Here is a 19,078-nt window from a genome sequence, read left to right as displayed (position 1 = left end):
AATGCCCTCCCCACTCTCACTTTCTCTGCATTTAAATAAAGTCTTCACAAGCACAACTTCCACTGAAGATTCTTCTTGCTATAATTCAGACACAGCAACACCAAATCATAATCAGAAGAAAATAAAATACAGTTGCAAGGCCAGGCAGTGTTGATGGCACCTGGGAGACTGATGGGTAGGAGCTGATAGAGGAGCCAGCAGTATCAGACTCAACTCTGTTCATTACCATAATAAAATGTTAATGAAGGCTGAGGGTGCAAATTCAAAATGGAGCCAGATGGATAAACAAGTGAATAGGCACAGTGGCAGAGATTCATGCTCCGGCACTGAGGGCAGAGAGCAGGCGGGGGCAGGGCTGGCACGCGTCCTGGGGGCGCGGTATGCCGCCTGTGGGGGTGGGGTGCCCAGTGTGGGCGGGGGCAGCAACCACGATGGAACCCCACTGGGATTGCTCTGCCGGGGGCGGTACACTCCCTCCATCCCCTCTTCCTCCACCAGTGCATAGGCAGCACATGACTCTGCCTCTGGAACAGAAGCATTGCTTGTAGCCATCTCTGATAATACACTTTCATGATCCTTGTATGATTTTGCTATCCTCTTGGACTACTGTTGTGCTGAATATTTAGCCCACATTTTAATTTTAAGGGACCCAAGGGGTGGCTGTGAGAGTCCCTTCTCTCATTCTAAAATTATCACCCCATGGATTTGCATTCTGCAGCTTTCCTAGGCAACCACTCTTCAAAGCCCAGGGAAAGCCACAATAAGGGAACTCCTACTAGGAGGCATATTCAGATCAGGAAGTGTGAGCAGCCCGGGAGGCTGAGGGGTGTTGAGGAAATCATAGCATTGTAAAGTTGGAAGGGCCTCCCCAAGGGTCATTTAGTCCAACCCCCTGCAATGCAGGAATCTCAACTGAAGTATCCATGCCAGATGGCCATCCAACCTCTGTTTAAAACCCTCCAAGGAGTCTGTTCCACCGTTAAATTGCTCTTATCTTCAGAACGTTCTTCCCAGTTTAATCAGAATGTCCTCTTTTGTTATTTGAATCTGTTGGTTCGGGTACCACTCTCTGGAGCAGCAAAAAACAGGCTTGTTTCCATGAGGCAGCCCTCTACAATTCTATGGTTCTATGTAAGATAGCAAGTGGCTTAACATTTTGCCAACTTTGCAGTGGGTGGCACACTCTGCTTGTTGGCTCAGACAGAACACATATTGGAGGGTCTTGCACTTTCTCTGGCTCTCCTCCCACTCCAGGGATCTCCAAGAGCAGGCCTTGTGCAAGACCAGCATTATATGAAAACAGCAGCCTCTCAAGCAGAGAGGCTGAACTGAGATCCATTGACTTTCTGTAATGCTCCTAGAAGGATAGGCTAAAAGGGGGCAGGGAATTCAGACAAATGAGCCCAGGCAGATGGCTTGATTTTCTGAAATGCTGCACCATGCAGCCTACAAAGCAGAGATGAGAGACAGGGACATCTCCATCATCTCCTTTCTCAGGCTGCAGCAGATGGATCCAGCACAGCAGTCTCCTTGTAGAACCACCCAGCCCAAAATGCCACCTTTGCCAGCCGTTAGTTTTACCTTTGCAAGCCCCTGCAGCACCCAGGTGGTAGATAGCAGCCAAAACTCGCCAGATGGCCTTCTGCTCCTCCACCACAATTCCCAGGATCTCCATGGCAGCCTGGAGCTGAGCAAATGCAGCTGAGGCCTTCTGCTTCTCTTCAGCCTGCAAGGAGAGAAAGGAACAGCCAGGTCTATGGCATGAGGGCATGGGTTGGGACCAGAGATACCAAGATGCCTTCAGAAAGAATGGCAGCATACAAAGCACCCTTATAAAGAACCCGACAGGGCCAGAGCCTCTCCAAAATACATCACCTACATTGATTATTCTTAAACCAGCATGTGAACATAGGAAACTAAGAAAAACCCGCTGGGTCAGGCCAATGACCCATCTAATTCAGGATCCTGCTCCCACAGTGAATGCCCCAAAGGGAAACCCATGAGCAGGACCCAAGCTCAAGAGCCCTCTCCTCCCCTCCTGCAGCTTCCAGCCCCAGGTTGGCGAAGGGTCCAGTAGAAGGAACCCCCAAGCTACAGAACTGAATGAGAGATAGCGCCTAGTTACTTCCCTTGTAAGGATAGTAGAATCTTTCAGTTTCAGTTTCTTAAGTCACAGGCAAAAATACACCATAAATAAGACATTGTGGGGGCCAGGCTTCTGCTGAGGGGGAGCAGAACCTCAGATAATTGAGTACTTTCAATGCTTTTCAATAATATTTTTGGATCTGCCCCTCCTTGGCTATACCCATGTCTTAAGTTTAGCTCTCCTCATTTCCATGTCACCTTAAAAATATTTTGCCACATTCCCACATCAGTTTGCAATTAAAAGAAAAAATCACCAGCATTTTTAGTGCAAATTTCTCATAACATGCACATAGTTTGTATGTAAAACTTGCCTAATGTATTTTTGTAAAACAATTTAAATTAATTTAATACATTTTTGTATGTTATTTCCCTAATACATGCATTTCTGGACACATGGCTTGACTGGAGGACAACCTTGCAAAATTCAGCAAGTGTGGATTTCAAACAATGGCTGCACTTCAGTACTCATTTTGTTTTGGGAAGTGCAAATTAAGTAGGTTTGCCTTTAAATGCAAATTGAATCACATTTCTCCTCCATCCCTAGTCCCTTGTTGTGTTTGAGTGTGATCAACAGACAGAATTCAGTATGGCTGGGCTAAGCAGTTGGGAGGAGGTGCAATTCCTTATTCCTCCTCCCAATAAAAACATTACAAGTGGCAAGACTACCGGTATTTGGGGAGACAAAATATTCTCATTACTAAATACGCTAGCTTTGTGTTCTCCTGGGGAGGTGGTGGTGGTGTCAAAGGCTGCCCCTGTCAGGAGCAACCATGACTCTTCTGCACATGGTTGTGTGGAGGCAAACATGACCCCTCCAAGGCACCTACAATATATGGGTCTCCTCTTTTGCCTTATCCACTTTTATGAGGAAAGGCTTTTACAAAGGGGGAGCCATTAAGATTCCAAACAGAAAACTGGATAAAATAAAGGAACCAGTGAGCTAAAACCTGGCATCATTCATACAAGAGAAAAGGTTTGTGCATTTTCAGAAGATATGCATAAAAGTTGAAAACCTGGAGGCAGAGATGACCCTACTTCAGAGCAGTAGATGGAAGTAGGGCTTCCATTTGATGAGCACCTACAGCTCTTGACCACAGACAAAGTTGCTGAAAGAGCACAGGGTGGTTAATCCTGCCATGTCTCTCCCACACTGGACATGACTGGGGTCATTCCCCAGCACTGGGCAGCTTTTTCTAATTTCAGAAAAGGTTCTCCGTTGCATCTCTGCATGATTGATTGTTGTTGAATTCCTTACTTCCAAGCAGTCTCTGCTAGGATGATTAATTCTAACTCTGGCAATTCTCTGCGTTGTGATTACTGACTCAGATACATGGCCAGAATCACCAGTCCTCCTCCAGTGAGGTTGCCTGATGCCTCTCTGTATGTCATAGCTCTGTGCTTCTTTCTACCCATTCAGAATGGATGAGTGACCGACAGGTGAGTGACTCTGACAGTCACAGGTGAGTGACAGAGACCCAAGGAAGGGGCTTCTCCAAGGCTGAGTAATTCCTACTTAAATGTATTTGAAAAGTAAACCTTTTCAATAGTGTTTCCAGTTCTAATTAAGCCATGCTCTTGGCTACCAAACATTTGAGACTTGAGATCTTGAAGCTTTCAAAGGGGAGTGTGTTTGGCTCAAAGCAACTTTCTGAAACACTACAGCTGGAATAGACAGAAGGGCTGAGCATCCGCTGAGGACGGCAGAAAATCCCATTAACCAGCAAGTCCCAGAACTCTTTCAGACATCTAAGGGCCCCTCCCCATTCAACTTCAACAGACAGCATGTGTCACCAGATCAGAGAACACACAGCAAAGCTCCAATCTGTCACAGTCCTCCTCAGTGCTTCCTTGGAGTAGAGCCTCTGGCTGTGAGGCAGACCATTTCATTGGGAATCCTGTTTTGCTAAGGTTTTTTTTGTGTATTTATTTTTTTGAGCCATTCTTTGAAGTGTTGCTTTTAAAGCAGGGTGAAAACAATCACTTGAGAGGATTGTTCTGATCATGAAACAAACTTCAGAACATGGTTTGAAAAGAAGCATGATTCCTGGCTTGGCACTCACTCCAGCTACTTTCAGTGACACACCTCTGTTTTGTTTTGGGGGTTGAGAGCATTGCCTGCTGAAAGACCTGATGCCTCACTCCTCCAGATTTGCAGGTTAGTTGGCTGTGTGCCTTTGGCAGTAGAGGCATAGACACAAGCAGCAAGGCTCCTCTCTAAATCTCTGCCACTGGGTGGCTTCCAAGGAATAATAATGTAATAACCAAAGAATAGTCTGCTGGAACAGGCCCACCTGCTGGAACATGGCCCACCTAGTCCAGCATCCTGTTCTCACAGTGGCCAGCCAGATGACAATGGGAAACCCACAAGCATGGCTGCTTCTGACTGTGAGGGCAGAGCAAGACCCTCTCCTCCATAAATTTGTCGAATCCACTTTTAAAGCCATCCAAATTTGTGGCCATGTCCCATCACTGCCTCCTGTGGAAACTTCAGTTGGGGTGGGGGTCAGGAAGTATCTGGGAAAGGGAGACCTACAATAGCTGGGAGTGCTCACCCCTTCCCCCATCTTCCCTGCCTGCCTAAGAGAGCCACTGTAACCCTCGTTATGTGTCCTTGTAGTTTGCCTTCCATTCTTGCGCATTTCTCTACAGCCAAGCAAGGAAACGTGCAAGGACACAGCCTTTCAGGGGGATTCTTCATGCAGTGGTGCTTAGAGTCTGCCTCCCCCACTGCAGTGTCCCTCCAGACACACAAAATCCTCCACTCAGTGTTTCTGCACAAGTCAGCAGAATGAATTGGGCTCTGGTGGAAAGTGCTAACAGCACAAGTTCAAGGTGGGTCGCCCAGCCCAGACACACAGAGGGTGTTGACAGCAGCAGACTCAATGATAACAGAAAAAAACTGAAGGAGTCCTGGCACAAGCCAGTCATTTCACTCCGCAGGGAAGCTCAAAGCAGCTCTGGCATAAATGGGATGCAGATTGGAGCCTACATTGGCCAAAGTGCATATTTGCATCACTAATCTCTCACCTTCCCTATTTCTTCCCTGTGAACAATCAGACGCTGACATCAAATGTGCCAGGGAGACAATTAAAATCTTCACATGTGGGAAAAAAAAAACCAGATGTCAGGAACCAGACTGAAGGGTATTGCTCTGAGGAAGAATGGTGTGAGCCCCCTCTCTCTCTGCACAAGGGCCTAATCCTGAAGCTCCTCTGGAGCAGGAGGATATTATCAACCCAGAGCAATAGTTCATGGAAGGACACAGTTTGGGAACTGACAGTTGGACGGAGCTAGGAGAAGAGCAACCAAGGGGAGAGGAACGGGAAGAGAGAGAGCTGTTTGAATCTCCCTTACTAGAAAGTGTGCTTCCCATGAGCCCGAGAGCCAGGCCACCAGATAGGGCAGCCTCTCAGAAGGCTCAGTGGTGAAGGGATCACGTGGTGAGGAGACAGGAAGATGGAAGTAACTAGAGGGAAGTGGGAGAAACTTAATTGGGAGCACCTGCACAATAAGAATGGACGCTATGTTTGTGCTGTGTTCAATAAACCTCTCTACTGCGGCAAAAGACTGCTTTTGCTTCATGCTGTTATCCACAGAGAGGGGGAAGGTAAGCCTCGCCTGGCAGCCTGACTCCACCTGAAACTTGAATTCTCCAAATCTGCAACTGACACTGGCCTGTTCAGACATAGAATCACAGAACTGGAGAGTTGGAAGGGAGCCCCAAGGGTCCTCTAGTGCAACCCCCTGCAATGCAGGAATCTCAGCTAAAGCATCCATGACAGATGACCATCCAACCTCTGTTTAAAAACCTCCAAGGAAGAAGAGTCCACTACCTGCCAAGGAAGAACATTCCCTTGAGATATTTGAAGATGGCTATGAAATCTCTGTCTCCTCTTTTCCAGGCTAAGAATACTCAGCTCCTTCAACCGTTCCTCATAAGGCTTGGTTTCCAGACCCTTTATCAACTTCATTGTCCAGAAAGTGGGAGAAGCAACAAGAGGAACAGCCATTTTAGATCTGGTCCTAACCAATGTTGATGACCTGGTTAGTGGGGTAGAAGTGGAAGGATCATTAGGCGCGAGTGATCATGCTCTTCTGAAGTTTACTATACAGCGGAAAGGAGCAGCCAAGCATACTAGGACTCAATTTCTTGACTTTAAGAAAGCCGACTTCATAAAACTTAGGGAAGTGCTGGGTGAGATCCCATGGACAGCAATACTAAAAGGAAAGGGAGTTCATGATGGCTGGGAGTTTGTTAAGAGAGAGATAGTAAAAACACAACGTCAGGCAATACCAATGAGACGGAAACATGGAAGGTGCCTAAAGAAGCCAGGGTGGCTATCTAAAGAACTTTTAACTGAATTAAGATTAAAAAAGGATGTGTACAAAAAATGGAAAAGGGGGGAAACCACCAAAGAGGAATTCAAACAAATAGCCAGCACGTGTAGACACAAAGTCAGAAAAGCTAAAGCACAGAATGAACTCAGGCTTGCTAGAGAGGTTAAAAGCAACAAAAAAGGCTTTTATGGGTATGTTCGTAGCAAAAGGAAGAACAAAGAAACAGTGGGGTCACTCAGAGGAGAAGATGGTGAAATGCAAACAGGGGACACAGAAAGGGCTGAACTCCTCAATGCCTTCTTTGCCTCAGTCTTCTCTGATAAAGAAAACAATGCCCGACCTGAAGAATTTGGAGCAAATGATTCAGCAAAGGAAACACAGCCCAGAATAACTAAGGAGACAGTACAAGAATATTTGGCTAGTTTAGATGTATTCAAGTCTCCAGGGCCAGATGAACTGCATCCAAGAGTATTAAAAGAACTGGCAGATGTGATCTCAGAACCACTGGCAGTCATCTTTGAGAATTCCTGGAGAACAGGCGAAGTCCCGGCAGACTGGAGGAGGGCAAATGTTGTCCCTATTTTCAAAAAGGGGAAAAGAGAGGACCCAAATAATTACCGCCCAGTCAGTCTGACATCAATAGCAGGGAAGATTCTGGAGCAGATCATTAAGCAAACAGTCTGTGAGCACCTAGAAAGGAATGCTGTGATCACCAATAGTCAGCATGGATTTCTGAAAAATAAGTCATGTCAGACTAACCTGATCTCATTTTTTGACAGAATTACAAGCCTGGTAGATGAAGGGAACTCAGTGGATATAGCCTACCTTGATTTCAGTAAGGCATTTGACAAGGTGCCCCATGATATTCTTGTAAAGAAGCTGGTAAAATGCGGTCTTGACTCTGCTACCACTCAGTGGATTTGTAACTGGCTGACTGACCGAACCCAAAGGGTGCTCATCAATGGTTCCTCTTCATCCTGGAGAAGAGTGACTAGTGGGGTGCCACAGGGTTCTGTCTTGGGCCCGGTCTTATTTAACATCTTTATCAACGACTTGGATGATGGACTCAAGGGCATCCTGATCAAATTTGCAGATGACACCAAACTGGGAGGGGTGGCTAACACCCCAGAGGACAGGATCACACTTCAAAACGACCTTGACAGATTAGAGAACTGGGCAAAAACAAACAAAATGAATTTTAACAGGGAGAAATGTAAAGTATTGCACTTGGGCAAAAAAAATGAGAGGCACAAATACAAGATGGGTGACACCTGGCTTGAGAGCAGTACATGTGAAAAGGATCTAGGAGTCTTGGTTGACCACAAACTTGACATGAGCCAACAGTGTGACGCGGCAGCTAAAAAAGCCAATGCAATTCTGGGCTGCATCAATAGGAGTATAGCATCTAGATCAAGGGAAGTAATAGTGCCACTGTATTCTGCTCTGGTCAGACCACACCTGGAGTACTGTGTCCAGTTCTGGGCACCACAATTCAAGAAGGACACTGACAAACTGGAACGTGTCCAGAGGAGGGCAACCAAAATGGTCAAAGGCCTGGAAACGATGCCTTATGAGGAACGGCTAAGGGAGCTGGGCATGTTTAGCCTGGAGAAGAGGAGGTTAAGGGGTGATATGATAGCCATGTTCAAATATATAAAAGGATGTCACATAGAGGAGGGAGAAAGGTTGTTTTCTGCTGCTCCAGAGAAGCGGACACGGAGCAATGGATCCAAACTACAAGAAAGAAGATTCCACCTAAACATTAGGAAGAACTTCCTGACAGTAAGAGCTGTTCGACAGTGGAATTTGCTGCCAAGGAGTGTGGTGGAGTCTCCTACTTTGGAGGTCTTTAAGCAGAGGCTTGACAACCATATGTCAGGAGTGCTCTGATGGTGTTTCCTGCTTGGCAGGGGGTTGGACTCGATGGCCCTTGTGGTCTCTTCCAACTCTATGATTCTATGATTCTATGATCTTGGTTGCCCGCCTCTGCACACTTTCCAGCTTGTCAATGTCTTTCTTAAATTGTGGTGCCCAGAATTGGACACAGTATTCCAGGTGTGGTCTCACCAAGGCAGAATAGAGTGGGACTATTACTTCCCTTGATTGGGACACTCTACTGTTGATGCAGCCTACGATGACATTAGCTTTCTTTCTTTTTTGCAGCTGCATCACACTGTTGACTCATGTTAAGTTCCTTTCACATTTACTGCTAGTAAGCCAGGTGACCCCCCCATTTATGCATCTGGTTCTTCCTGCCTAAGTGGAGAACCTTACATTTGTCCCTATTGAAATTCATTTTGTTAGCCTGGGCCCCATTCTCCAATCTGTTAAGGTCATTTTGAATCCCAGTTCTTTCTTCTACGGCATTAGCCACCCCTCTCAGGGGATGCTCATCAAATGTGCAATCTGCACATTTGATGAGCATCCCCTCAATTCCTTCATCCAAGTCATCATCAACCTTTTTATTCGACCGTCAGTCAGAAAAAAGTACATTTGTCAATACACAGTTAATGATCCAAGTCATTTATAAAGACATTGAACAACAGTCCCAAGACAGAACCCTGCAGCACCCAACTTGTAACATTTTTCCAGGATGAAGAGGAACCATTAACAAGTTCTCTTTGGGTTAGGTCAGTACTGGTGTACGGAGGGGGGCGGGGGGAGCGCACTGCACCAGGTACCATTTGGGGAAAGGGTGCCATCACGGCCGCCACACCCTGGGACATGCGCCACATGCCATGCAACCTCGGGACGTGCGCCAGCCACGCCCCTGCCTGTTCTCCAGTCCGGGGGTTGCAGCATGTTGCTCCGCCACTGACTGTGGGTGAGGACCAGGTCCGAGATAGATGATTCCCTTGTTGCTTCTTCCAACTTCTGGGAAATGAAATTGTCAGCTAGATAATGGAGGAATATGTTGGACCTTACATGAAACCCATCTGCAATCCATTTTTCCCAAGCTCACAAACTTCAAATGCAGAAAACAACACCTTAAACTTTTTCAGACCTGGAACCCACGCTTATTTCTTTATAAGAATATTTTTAAACTACCAACTCATTTTTAGAAATTGATGTGGTATAGCTTTCATTCAAACATGAATTTGTGGACTCTCCTCTTAGCTGGTCCTAGGACAGTTGTTGTGAGCCACCTTCTGTCAGCTGTGGCCGCAGACCCACCCACTGAAGATCCAAGCTTTGGCCCAAGTGTTCTGGAATAGAATTCCCATCAGCCCCAGCATCATATGGCCATGCTGACAGGGGCAGATGAGAGCTGCAGTCGAAAACATCTGGAGGGCACCAGTTGTGGTGGGAGGATCCTACTGTTCACAAAAGACCTTCCCATTAGGAAGCACCATAGCTCCGTGACCGAGTATCTGCATTGCAAACAGAAGCTCCCAGGTTCAATGCCCAGCATCTCCAGGTAGGGTTGGGAGAGAATCTTGCCTGAAACCTTAGAGCAGGGATCCCCAAACTACAGCCCGCAGGCTGGATGTGTCCCGCCACAGTCCTGGATCCGGCCTGCCCGAGGTCAGGAGAGGAAGATGCCCGGAGTTGCTGGAGGACAGATGCTTGCAGGGAAGCTTGCCAGCTTCGGCCGCAGGTTTGGCTTGCCTTCCGCTGTGCATGGGGGCATGAAAGGCCTGCACATAGACTGGGCCATGGGAGTGAGGGAGATCCATGTGTAGGCTGGGTTGTAGGGACGAACATTGGTGATATTGACCATCTCATTAGCCAAAAGCAGGCCCATACTTCCCATTGAAATACTTATAAGTTTATGTTGATTAAAATTGTTCTTCATTTCAAATATTGTATTGTTTTTCCTGTTTTTTGTGCACTACAAATAAAATATGTGCAGTGTGCATAGGAATTTGTTCATATTTTTTTCAAACTATAGTCCAGCCCTGAGGGACAGTGAGCCGGCCCCCTGTTTAAAAAGTTTGGGGACCCCTGCCTTAGAGAGCTGCTAGAACTGCTGCCAGTCAGTGTAGACAGTACTGAGCTTGGTGGACCAATGCTCTGACTTCTGAGAAATGCAGTGCAAAGCTAAGTGTGGATGAGCCCTCCATGTAAGGCTGCTTCCAGTGTTCCCTTCCCTAAATTGCTGGCACTATTTCCAGGACCTGGAGAGGAAATGGGTGTTTCTCCATATGTTCCAACCACCATCTCCTGCTGACAGGGGAGCAGGATTTCACTCTGTAGATTCAGCACATTCACACGCAAGAGTAAGTACATTTAAGTGCATGGAAATGCATGCCCATTTGCTTCTATGCTTACATAGCATAGAATACTGCTCCCGAACAGGCCTGGCTTATATAACGAAAGAGCCGGACAGAACACAGCACACTAGAGAAATGTTATACTGCGCAATTGGGGACAAGGAGTGCTCTGGACCAAATCCGATCCAGGATTTAAAAATATCCCTCTTTCTTCACCTTCTGAGGATGGCAGTGGCGACCACCTAGGCTTTGTCTACAAGGTGGGAGCCAATATTACAGTGGGCAGGGGGGTGGGAATTCCCATTTGCATGCAGAAGTTTGCCCCCTAGAAGGGTCTGTAGTTTATGGGGGTCTCTCAATTCGTAGGTGTCATAAATGAGCCAGCCCTCAAGGGAAGTTTGCAGCTCCTAGTGAAGAAAGGAACCAGGAAAAGTGAGGATTAATTGCAAGACAGGAGGATTATAGCCCATAGCGAACTCCCCCTCCCTTAGGAATGCCAACTGATAGCATTTCGGAAAGTTGGCAGCAGTGCCAGTGCGCCAGTGAAGGATAAAATGCAGGAGCTAGAAACGGAAGCAGCTCAGAGAGCGGGAAAAACCACGGAAGTATACTCTCAGAGAATGAGGAAGGGGTGGGAGCTGACCCCCTTAGCCCACGGTCTAGGCATATGGGGGGGTCTTCAAGACAGAATACGTCACAAGAGGAAGTTAAGCTGTTTCTGGTCTCACCGGAAACACCCTCCTTAGAAAGGGACATCTTTGATTTATGAACAGACGGCTGTGATCACCACTCCGGTGAACTTTGTTTTTGCAATACAGTGGTGCCTCGCAAGACGAAAAGAATTCGTTCCGCGAGTCTTTTCATATTGCGATGTTTTTCGTCTTGCGAAGCACAGTCCATCGCAACTGCGCCTCTTCAAGCGGCTTTAAAAAAAAAGCGCAAGACGTTTTCGTCTTGCGAAGCAAGCTCATAGGAAAATTTGTCTAGCGAAGCAATGCAAAAACGGAAAACCCTTTCGTCTAGCGAGTTTTTCGTCTTGTGAGGCATTCGTCTTGCGGGGCACCACTGTAAATCTTTTTTAAAAAAATTAACTACACTCGTTTGTTATCAAGACTCCCTGACAGTGGGGCTGCTGAAGGGACAAGACTTCTGTCAGAATCCTTGGAGAGTCACTGACTGTGACAAATACAGGACAGAATAGAAAACAATGACCATCCTACAGCCCTACTTCTGAGGCAAGATTGACGGCAAGAGGTGAGAGGGCTTTTTCCCACGGTGGTGCCCTGCCTATGGAACTCCCGGCCTCAGGAGGTCAGGTCATCTTACTTTTTCTTTGCATCACACATGCAATTGGGGAGAACAAAATCCTTTCTAACTAAATAAAACCTGACCCTGTAGAAGCCAGCTACTTGGATCCAAGCATTTGGTCTTCCACCAACAGAAAGAGGGATGCCACTGGCTGGGAGTGGGAACATTGGAAGCCGCCTTATATGAAGTGAGCCCCTTGTCTGGCAGCAACACCTCTCCAGGGTATGCATAGGTATGTACACTCCAGGTTTCTTGGATAACCAGCCCATAAACAGATGCATTTGACAATGCATATAACTGTATGAATAGGCACATCAAATTATGCTGCAAAGATATCATGCAGGATTTGATTCTAGGAAGGACCAGGCACTTCAGGGCCCATGAGCAAAGGCCTGGGACTCTAGCTACCCACTGACAAAGCCCCTGGACCCAGCTGACCAGGGATCAAATCCTGATTCAGCCATGAAGCTCACTAGGTATCCTTGGACCAGTCACCGCCTCTCAGTCTAGCCTACCCTACAGGGTGGCTGTTGTGAGAATAAAATGGGGGGACCATGTATGCCATCTTGAGTTACTTGGAGCAACAAGTGGAATATAAATGCAATAAACAAACAAATAATAATATGCCTTGAGCCAGTCCTGGCTGGTACTATTCCCCCAAGCACATTGTTCTTTCCCATCCTACCCCACCACCAGTCCTGCCCTCCTTTCTCTCCCATAATCCTCATCCCTTTTTCATTAGAAACGCTAACCAGCATGCCTCACTTTTTGCATCAAAACACAGGCAATACAACAAAGGAGTTCTACCCCCCCCCCAAGGAAAGCAAGTTCCTTGGGGCAGAGACCTGGTCTCAATGCTACTGAAACTAACCTCCATACTTTGTGCTCAAGGATTCATATAGCAATGGGGTGGGGAGGAGGAAGGCTAATTCAGCTGCCTACCTTCTGACACGGTCTGATGCCAAAGGTGCTGTTCTCCGCCATCTGATGCAAATGCAGCATAGTCCTAGTTGTGAGGGAAACACACGCACATTAAAAAATAAATCCCTCACATCAGATGCAGCCGCCTAAAGAGTAATTAAAAAAAACACAAAAAACCTGGCTGCTTGGTCAGATCAAAGACCTCTCGAGTCCAGCACCCCATTCCCAGCAGTGGTCAATTTTGGGAAACCCACAAGCAGAACAGGAGTAGCTGGTGCTTCCGAGGTGGAGAACTGATCCCAGATGGAGGGACAAATCAAGGCAGATCATCCATTGACCTCAAACTTTGGGCATGGTTGTTGTTGTTGTTGTTGTAATATTTATTTCCCCACCTTTTCCCCAGACTGAGACTCAAGGCAGCTTACACAAACTATAACAACACAGATAAATTAAAGCCAAGAGTGTTACTTTTAGGCAAAGTGGATAGCTCTATCCAACAGAGGTTTCTCTCTTCGGGTCTATTCGCCAGTGATTTCTGCTGATCTCTCAAACATCATTTACTCCAAGAGCAAAGGAGAAACCTCCGGGAATGGAATGCATGGCACTGCCCCTGACTGAGTCATTGTGACCCAAATAACTGAAAATGGCACTTGGGTATAAGAACACTGGATTCAAGTCCCATGGCGGCCATGGCATTATTCTGGGGGGCTCAGTTCTGCCCTTTGTAAAATGGGCACACAAAGTTGACCTTCCTCCCAGAGTTTCTTAAGGGAACACAAATTAAATGATAATGGGTGGTCTGCTCCTGCATAGTGTTCAAGGAAGAGAAGAACAATTTCATTTGCTTTGTTCCTCTGTTGAACTTTTGACTCTGCCTTCCATTCCTCCTGAATTCGGATTTAACTAGAAGTATTTTGAAAAATGAATTCCAGAACCAGAGCATGCATCATCTTGCACAGCTCCAGTTCATTTGCATAAGAACAGAAGAAGAGTCTGGCCTTGGTATTTGAAGCTGCAGCTCAGAATCTGTCCTCACACACAAGGCGCGTGAGGCTGCACAGGAAGGAGGCAGAGCCCAGCCACAAGGCCAAGTGAGGCAGAGAGCATTCAGGACAAGGGGTCCTGCTCAGCCAACTAAAAACATAAGAACATATGAAGACTCCTGCTGGATCAGGCCAATGGGGGCTCATTTAGTCCAGCATCCTGTTGTCACACTCACCACCCAAGATGCCTGTGGGGAACCAGCAAGCAGGACCCAAGGACAAGAACCCTCTCCCTGACTGTGGCTCCCAGCATCTGCTATTCAGAGGTATAACTGCCCCTGACTGTGCAGGCTAGTAGCCTTCAAGTAGCTTTATCCTTGGTGAATTTGTCTGAGGGTGGATCTACTCACGGGGGGGGGGGGGAGCTATAAGTCAGAAATTAAATCATTATAAAAAAAGAGAAAAACCGCTATGAAAAATTGCATAGATTTTTTTTATCTCTGGTGCCATCTGGTATTGCATGTTTATAATGCATTCAAAACATTATTTTTTGCAAATGTAGCTGACTCCTTGATCTCTTTTAAAGCCATCTGAGTTGGTGCATCCTTCCCCTTCTCTGTGCTTCCTATGGAACATGTGTGAAATATGTGTGCATTAATAACTCACAAATAAAAGGCAGTCCAAAACCTTGCTCTATGGGAGGTCTAGAACTCCAACCCCATCCTAAAAAATAATCTCTATACAACTACATATGGTAACATTATTTTAAAAGGGGGCGGAGTCTTTTTTTCAATGGGCAATGAACCCACTGATGGCCTAGAGCATGGGTAGGCAAACTAAGGCCTGGGGCCTGGATCCGGCCCAATCGCCTTCTAAATCCGGCCCACGGACAGTCTGGGAATCAGCGTGTTTTACATGAGTAGAATGTGTCCTTTTATTTAAAATGCATTTCTGGAATATTTGTGGGGCCTGTGTGGTGTTTTTACGTGAGTAGAATGTGTGCTTTTATTTAAAATGCATCTCTGGGTTATTTGTGGGGCATAGGAATTCTTTCTTATTTTTTTTCAAAATATACTCCGGTACCCCACAAGGTCTGAGGGACAGTGGACTGGCCCCCTGGTGAAAAAGTCTGCTGACCACTGGCCTATAGGCAATGAGCAGGTGGATGGCACACACTCCAAAACCCAAAACGAACATGCAGTATGGAATGAATTAGCCCCACTGATCTCGTTTTTTGACAGAATTACAAGCCTGGTAGATGAAGGGAACTCAGTGGATATAGCCTACCTTGATTTCAGTAAGGCATTTGACAAGGTGCCCCATGATATTCTTGTAAAGAAGCTGGTAAAATGCGGTCTTGACTATGCTACCACTCAGTGGATTTGTAACTGGCTGACTGACCGAACCCAAAGGGTGCTCATCAATGGTTCCTCTTCATCCTGGAAAAGAGTGACTAGTGGGGTGCCACAGGGTTCTGTCTTGGGCCCGGTCTTATTCAACATCTTTATCAACGACTTGGATGATGGACTCAAGGGCATCCTGATCAAATTTGCAGATGACACCAAACTGGGAGGGGTGGCTAACACCCCAGAGGACAGGATCACACTTCAAAACGACCTTGACAGATTAGAAAACTGGGCCAAAACAAACAAGATGAATTTTAACAGGGAGAAATGTAAAGTATTGCACTTGGGCAAAAAAAAATGAGAGGCACAAATACAAGATGGGTGACACCTGGCTTGAGAGCAGTAGATGTGAAAAGGATCTAGGAGTCTTGGTTGTCCACAAACTTGACATGAGCCAACAGTGTGACGCGGCAGCTAAAAAAGCCAATGCAATTCTGGGCCTCATCAATAGGAGTATAGCATCTAGATCAAGGGAAGTAATAGTGCCACTGTATTCTGCTCTGGTCAGACCTCACCTAGAGTACTGTGTCCAATTCTGGGCACGGCTAAGGGAGCTGGGCATGTTTAGCCTGGAGAAGAGGAGGTTAAGGGGTGATATGATAGCCATGTTCAAATATATAAAAGGATGTCACATAGAGGAGGGAGAAAGGTTGTTTTCTGCTGCTCCAGAGAAGCGGACACGGAGCAATGGATCCAAACTACAAGAAAGAAGATTCCACCTAAACATTAGGAAGAACTTCCTGACAGTAAGAGCTGTTCGACAGTGGAATTTGCTGCCAAGGAGTGTGGTGGAGTCTCCTTCTTTGGAGGTCTTTAAGCAGAGGCTTGACCACCATATGTCAGGAGTGCTCTGATGGTGTTTCCTGCTTGGCAGGGGGTTGGACTCGATGGCCCTTGTGGTCTCTTCCAACTCTATGATTCTATGATTCACTCTGGAAGCCCATTCTACGATAGCTGTCTGGAAGTATCAGGAGGATCATCATGTAGCTGGAGGAGGAGAGGGCAGGGGCTGGAAAATAAATTGTGAGTGGAGGGGCACCCTTCTTCCATCATTGGGACCCCCTGGGGAACTCACCAAACCTGCTGCACCTGGAATTGGGTGTGGAGAGGACACACCTGTGGGCAGCAGCCTGATGAGGCTCCCTCCACCTTGGGCCTGACATAAAAAGCATACATGGAGGGAGAGACTAGGGCGATGGCAGGAGCTTCTAGGAACCTTCCCCTCTGTGGGAGCTTTCCGAGGAACAGCTGTGAGTTAGTTTAGGCCCTGGGTGCAGGTGCCAGGGCAAGTTGAGCCCTGGGTGAGGCCGAGAGGGGTATTCCAGGAGCAGGAGGAACTGATATTGGCTTGCATGTATTTAGAATTTTTTGCTTTACTGTAACATTTTTATCTACATCTACGTATTCTTGTAAAGGGATGCGGGTGGCGCTGTGGTCTAAACCACAAAGTCTAGGGCTTGCCAATCAGGAGGTCAGCGGTTCAAATCCCTGCGACAGGGTGAGCTCCTGATGCTCGGTCCCTGCTCCTGCCAACCTAGCAGGTCGAAAGCATGTCAAAGTCCAAGTAGATAAATAGGTATCGCTCCAGAGGGAAGGTAAATGGCGTTTCTGTGTGCTGCTCTGGTTCACCAGAAGCAGCTTAATCATACTGGCCACATGATGCCGGCTCCCTCGGCCAATAAAGCGAGATGAGCGCCGCAACCCCAGAGTCATCCACGACTGGACCTAATGGTCAGGGGTCCCTTTACCTTTATTCTTGTAAAAGTAATTGTAGTTCAAGTTATCTTTTGCTTTCCTTTTCTGTACACCACTTAGATATTTGTAGTAGGTTAGATATGGTAAGGTTGCCAGACATCCCCGTTTCCTGGGGACAGTCCCCAGATTTACAGCTTTCTCAGCATTCACATGTACATAGTGAACAATAAGTGTCCCCGGATTCATTGAAAAAAATCTGGTAACCTTATGATATGGTCTTTAAAAAATAAAATTATGCAGAAGATCGAACAGGCGTGCTTTCTCTGTTACTCCAGGAGCAGGGCAGGGGCAGAACTGCGGGGTGCAAATTGCAGCAAGGAAGCAGATTTTGGCAAAACGTTGTGAAAAACATCCTAATGTCATTGGAAGGAGCTGCCTCAAGAGATCATAGGAAGTGCCCCTCCCCATTGTCCCCCAGCAACTTCTTGCCATTTTGGATTCTTTTTACACCTTAGAGAGGCTTTGGGCTACTTCAAATTAAACACAGCAGGAATCCAATGGTGCACAAACCAAGGAGTTAAAACAAAATGTATCTCCCTCCCTGAGTAACAACACATTTGTTTTTGTTTACCAACTGCTGCTTTCAAATCCTAGTCATCAGACAATGGATTGTGTATGTGTCACTAGAACTATGTGTCCAGATCTTGCACTGGGAACAATAACTGCCTCTCCTCTTCCTGGGCAGAGTAAAGTAAGATAGCTGGCCTCCAAAAGAGATTGGCAGGATGCCACCAGGCCCTGCTTGCGTCTCATTACCTGCTTCAGGTAGCAAAATGATGGTGAGCCTAGGCCAGTCCTGGGAGGGTTTCTCAGTCATCTTGTGCCCTCTACAGGTGAAATAAGGTTCCTTCATAATCAGACCAATCCTTTGCCTACATCAACTATGGATTGACAAATTTGTCGATTTGGGGTTTTCCACTTTTCCTGTCTTAAATTCAGTTTGCCACACTTCCAAATCAGTTTACAATTCAATTATTTTTAAAGCCTTTCACAGAAATTTAACAGCATTGAAGAGCACGGTTCTCTTTATGCAGTGCATACTTAAACTATGGAACTCCCTCCCACAGGAGGCAGCGATGGCCACCAACTTGCATGGCTTTAAAGGGGGTTGAGAGGGGCAGAAAGCTATTGTCAGCTGGACTTCCAGGGTGGCGCCATCGACAATGGCGGACTCCCTCTGAACTGGAGGGACTGGCTCTGCGTGAAACGGGTCTTTCCGCTACGCCGAAGGGGGGACCCTGCTAAAAATCACAGGCGGATGAAGCCTGTGACCATGGGACTCGGCGGGCACCCTTAGCGCCCCCCCAACCCGCAAAGGAACCCACTAACGGGCTCCGAAGTGAAGAGAGGGAAGTGGCGCGGTGCAGTGAGTCAACTGCTATTTCCATGGAGCGAAGCCGCATAGCCGTTGCCAGAGAGCGCTGCCTTTTTCCTGGGACAATTTGGCTTCTAAAATAAGCACCCGTGAGTACTTAAACTTTGAACAATCGGACTTTAAATAAGGACTTGCGAGCAGAAAGGAATTGGACTCAAAAATTTATTTCAATTTGGTACTGAAACAGGAAGGTCTAAACAAGAAGTCAGCCTTCCATTTCTTTGTAGACAGAATAAAGCAAAGAAAACATAAACTAGAGCTCAGAAAATCGCTTCTAAAGGATTGGCTTTCATCATTTAAAATTGTTGAACCCCCCTTCGGCAGCAGGAGAAGAAGGGGGATCTTTTTTGGACTGTTTAAACCTGCAGAAGTGAGTTTAAAGTAAAGTAACTTTCCACCGTCCTGATCCTGGAGCGGGGTGTCAGGACTGACGTTTGAAGCTCATTGACCAGAGACAAACGTTTTTGACAGATAGTTAAAGGAAGAGAAACATATTGATTCCACTGATTCCTTTCGCACTTTAAAGGAACAAATATTGACAAAATATCTCAAAAAGGATACTTTGTTGCAAGAACAAATAGAAGTTCTCCCCCTAGAGGGAGACCGTGAAACTGTAACTAATTCCAGGGAGCT

The 19,078-nt window shown here is 46.6% G+C and overlaps 1 protein-coding gene across 3 annotated transcripts in view; it reads right to left on the bottom strand.

Moving 5' to 3' along the window:
• MYO18B (myosin XVIIIB) overlaps window positions 1-19,078 on the bottom strand; it is a 385,232-nt gene that overhangs the window by 286,671 nt on the left and 79,483 nt on the right. For all 3 annotated transcript variants that reach the window (XR_014002918.1, XM_081174521.1, XM_081174522.1), the window contains 2 exons: window positions 12,948-13,011; window positions 1,582-1,726 (listed from right to left, as the gene is read on the bottom strand). Coding sequence is in view for 2 of the 3 variants with exons in the window: in XM_081174521.1 (XP_081030647.1) it covers window positions 1,582-1,726; window positions 12,948-13,011 (209 nt within the window). In the remaining variant the exon portion in view is untranslated. The remainder of the gene's footprint in view (window positions 1-1,581; window positions 1,727-12,947; window positions 13,012-19,078) is intronic.

The sequence above is a fragment of the Podarcis bocagei genome (assembly GCF_964188305.1).
Source record: "Podarcis bocagei genome assembly, chromosome: 16".
NCBI lineage: Eukaryota > Metazoa > Chordata > Lepidosauria > Squamata > Lacertidae > Podarcis > Podarcis bocagei.
This window is presented reverse-complemented; position numbering and strand designations above follow the sequence as displayed.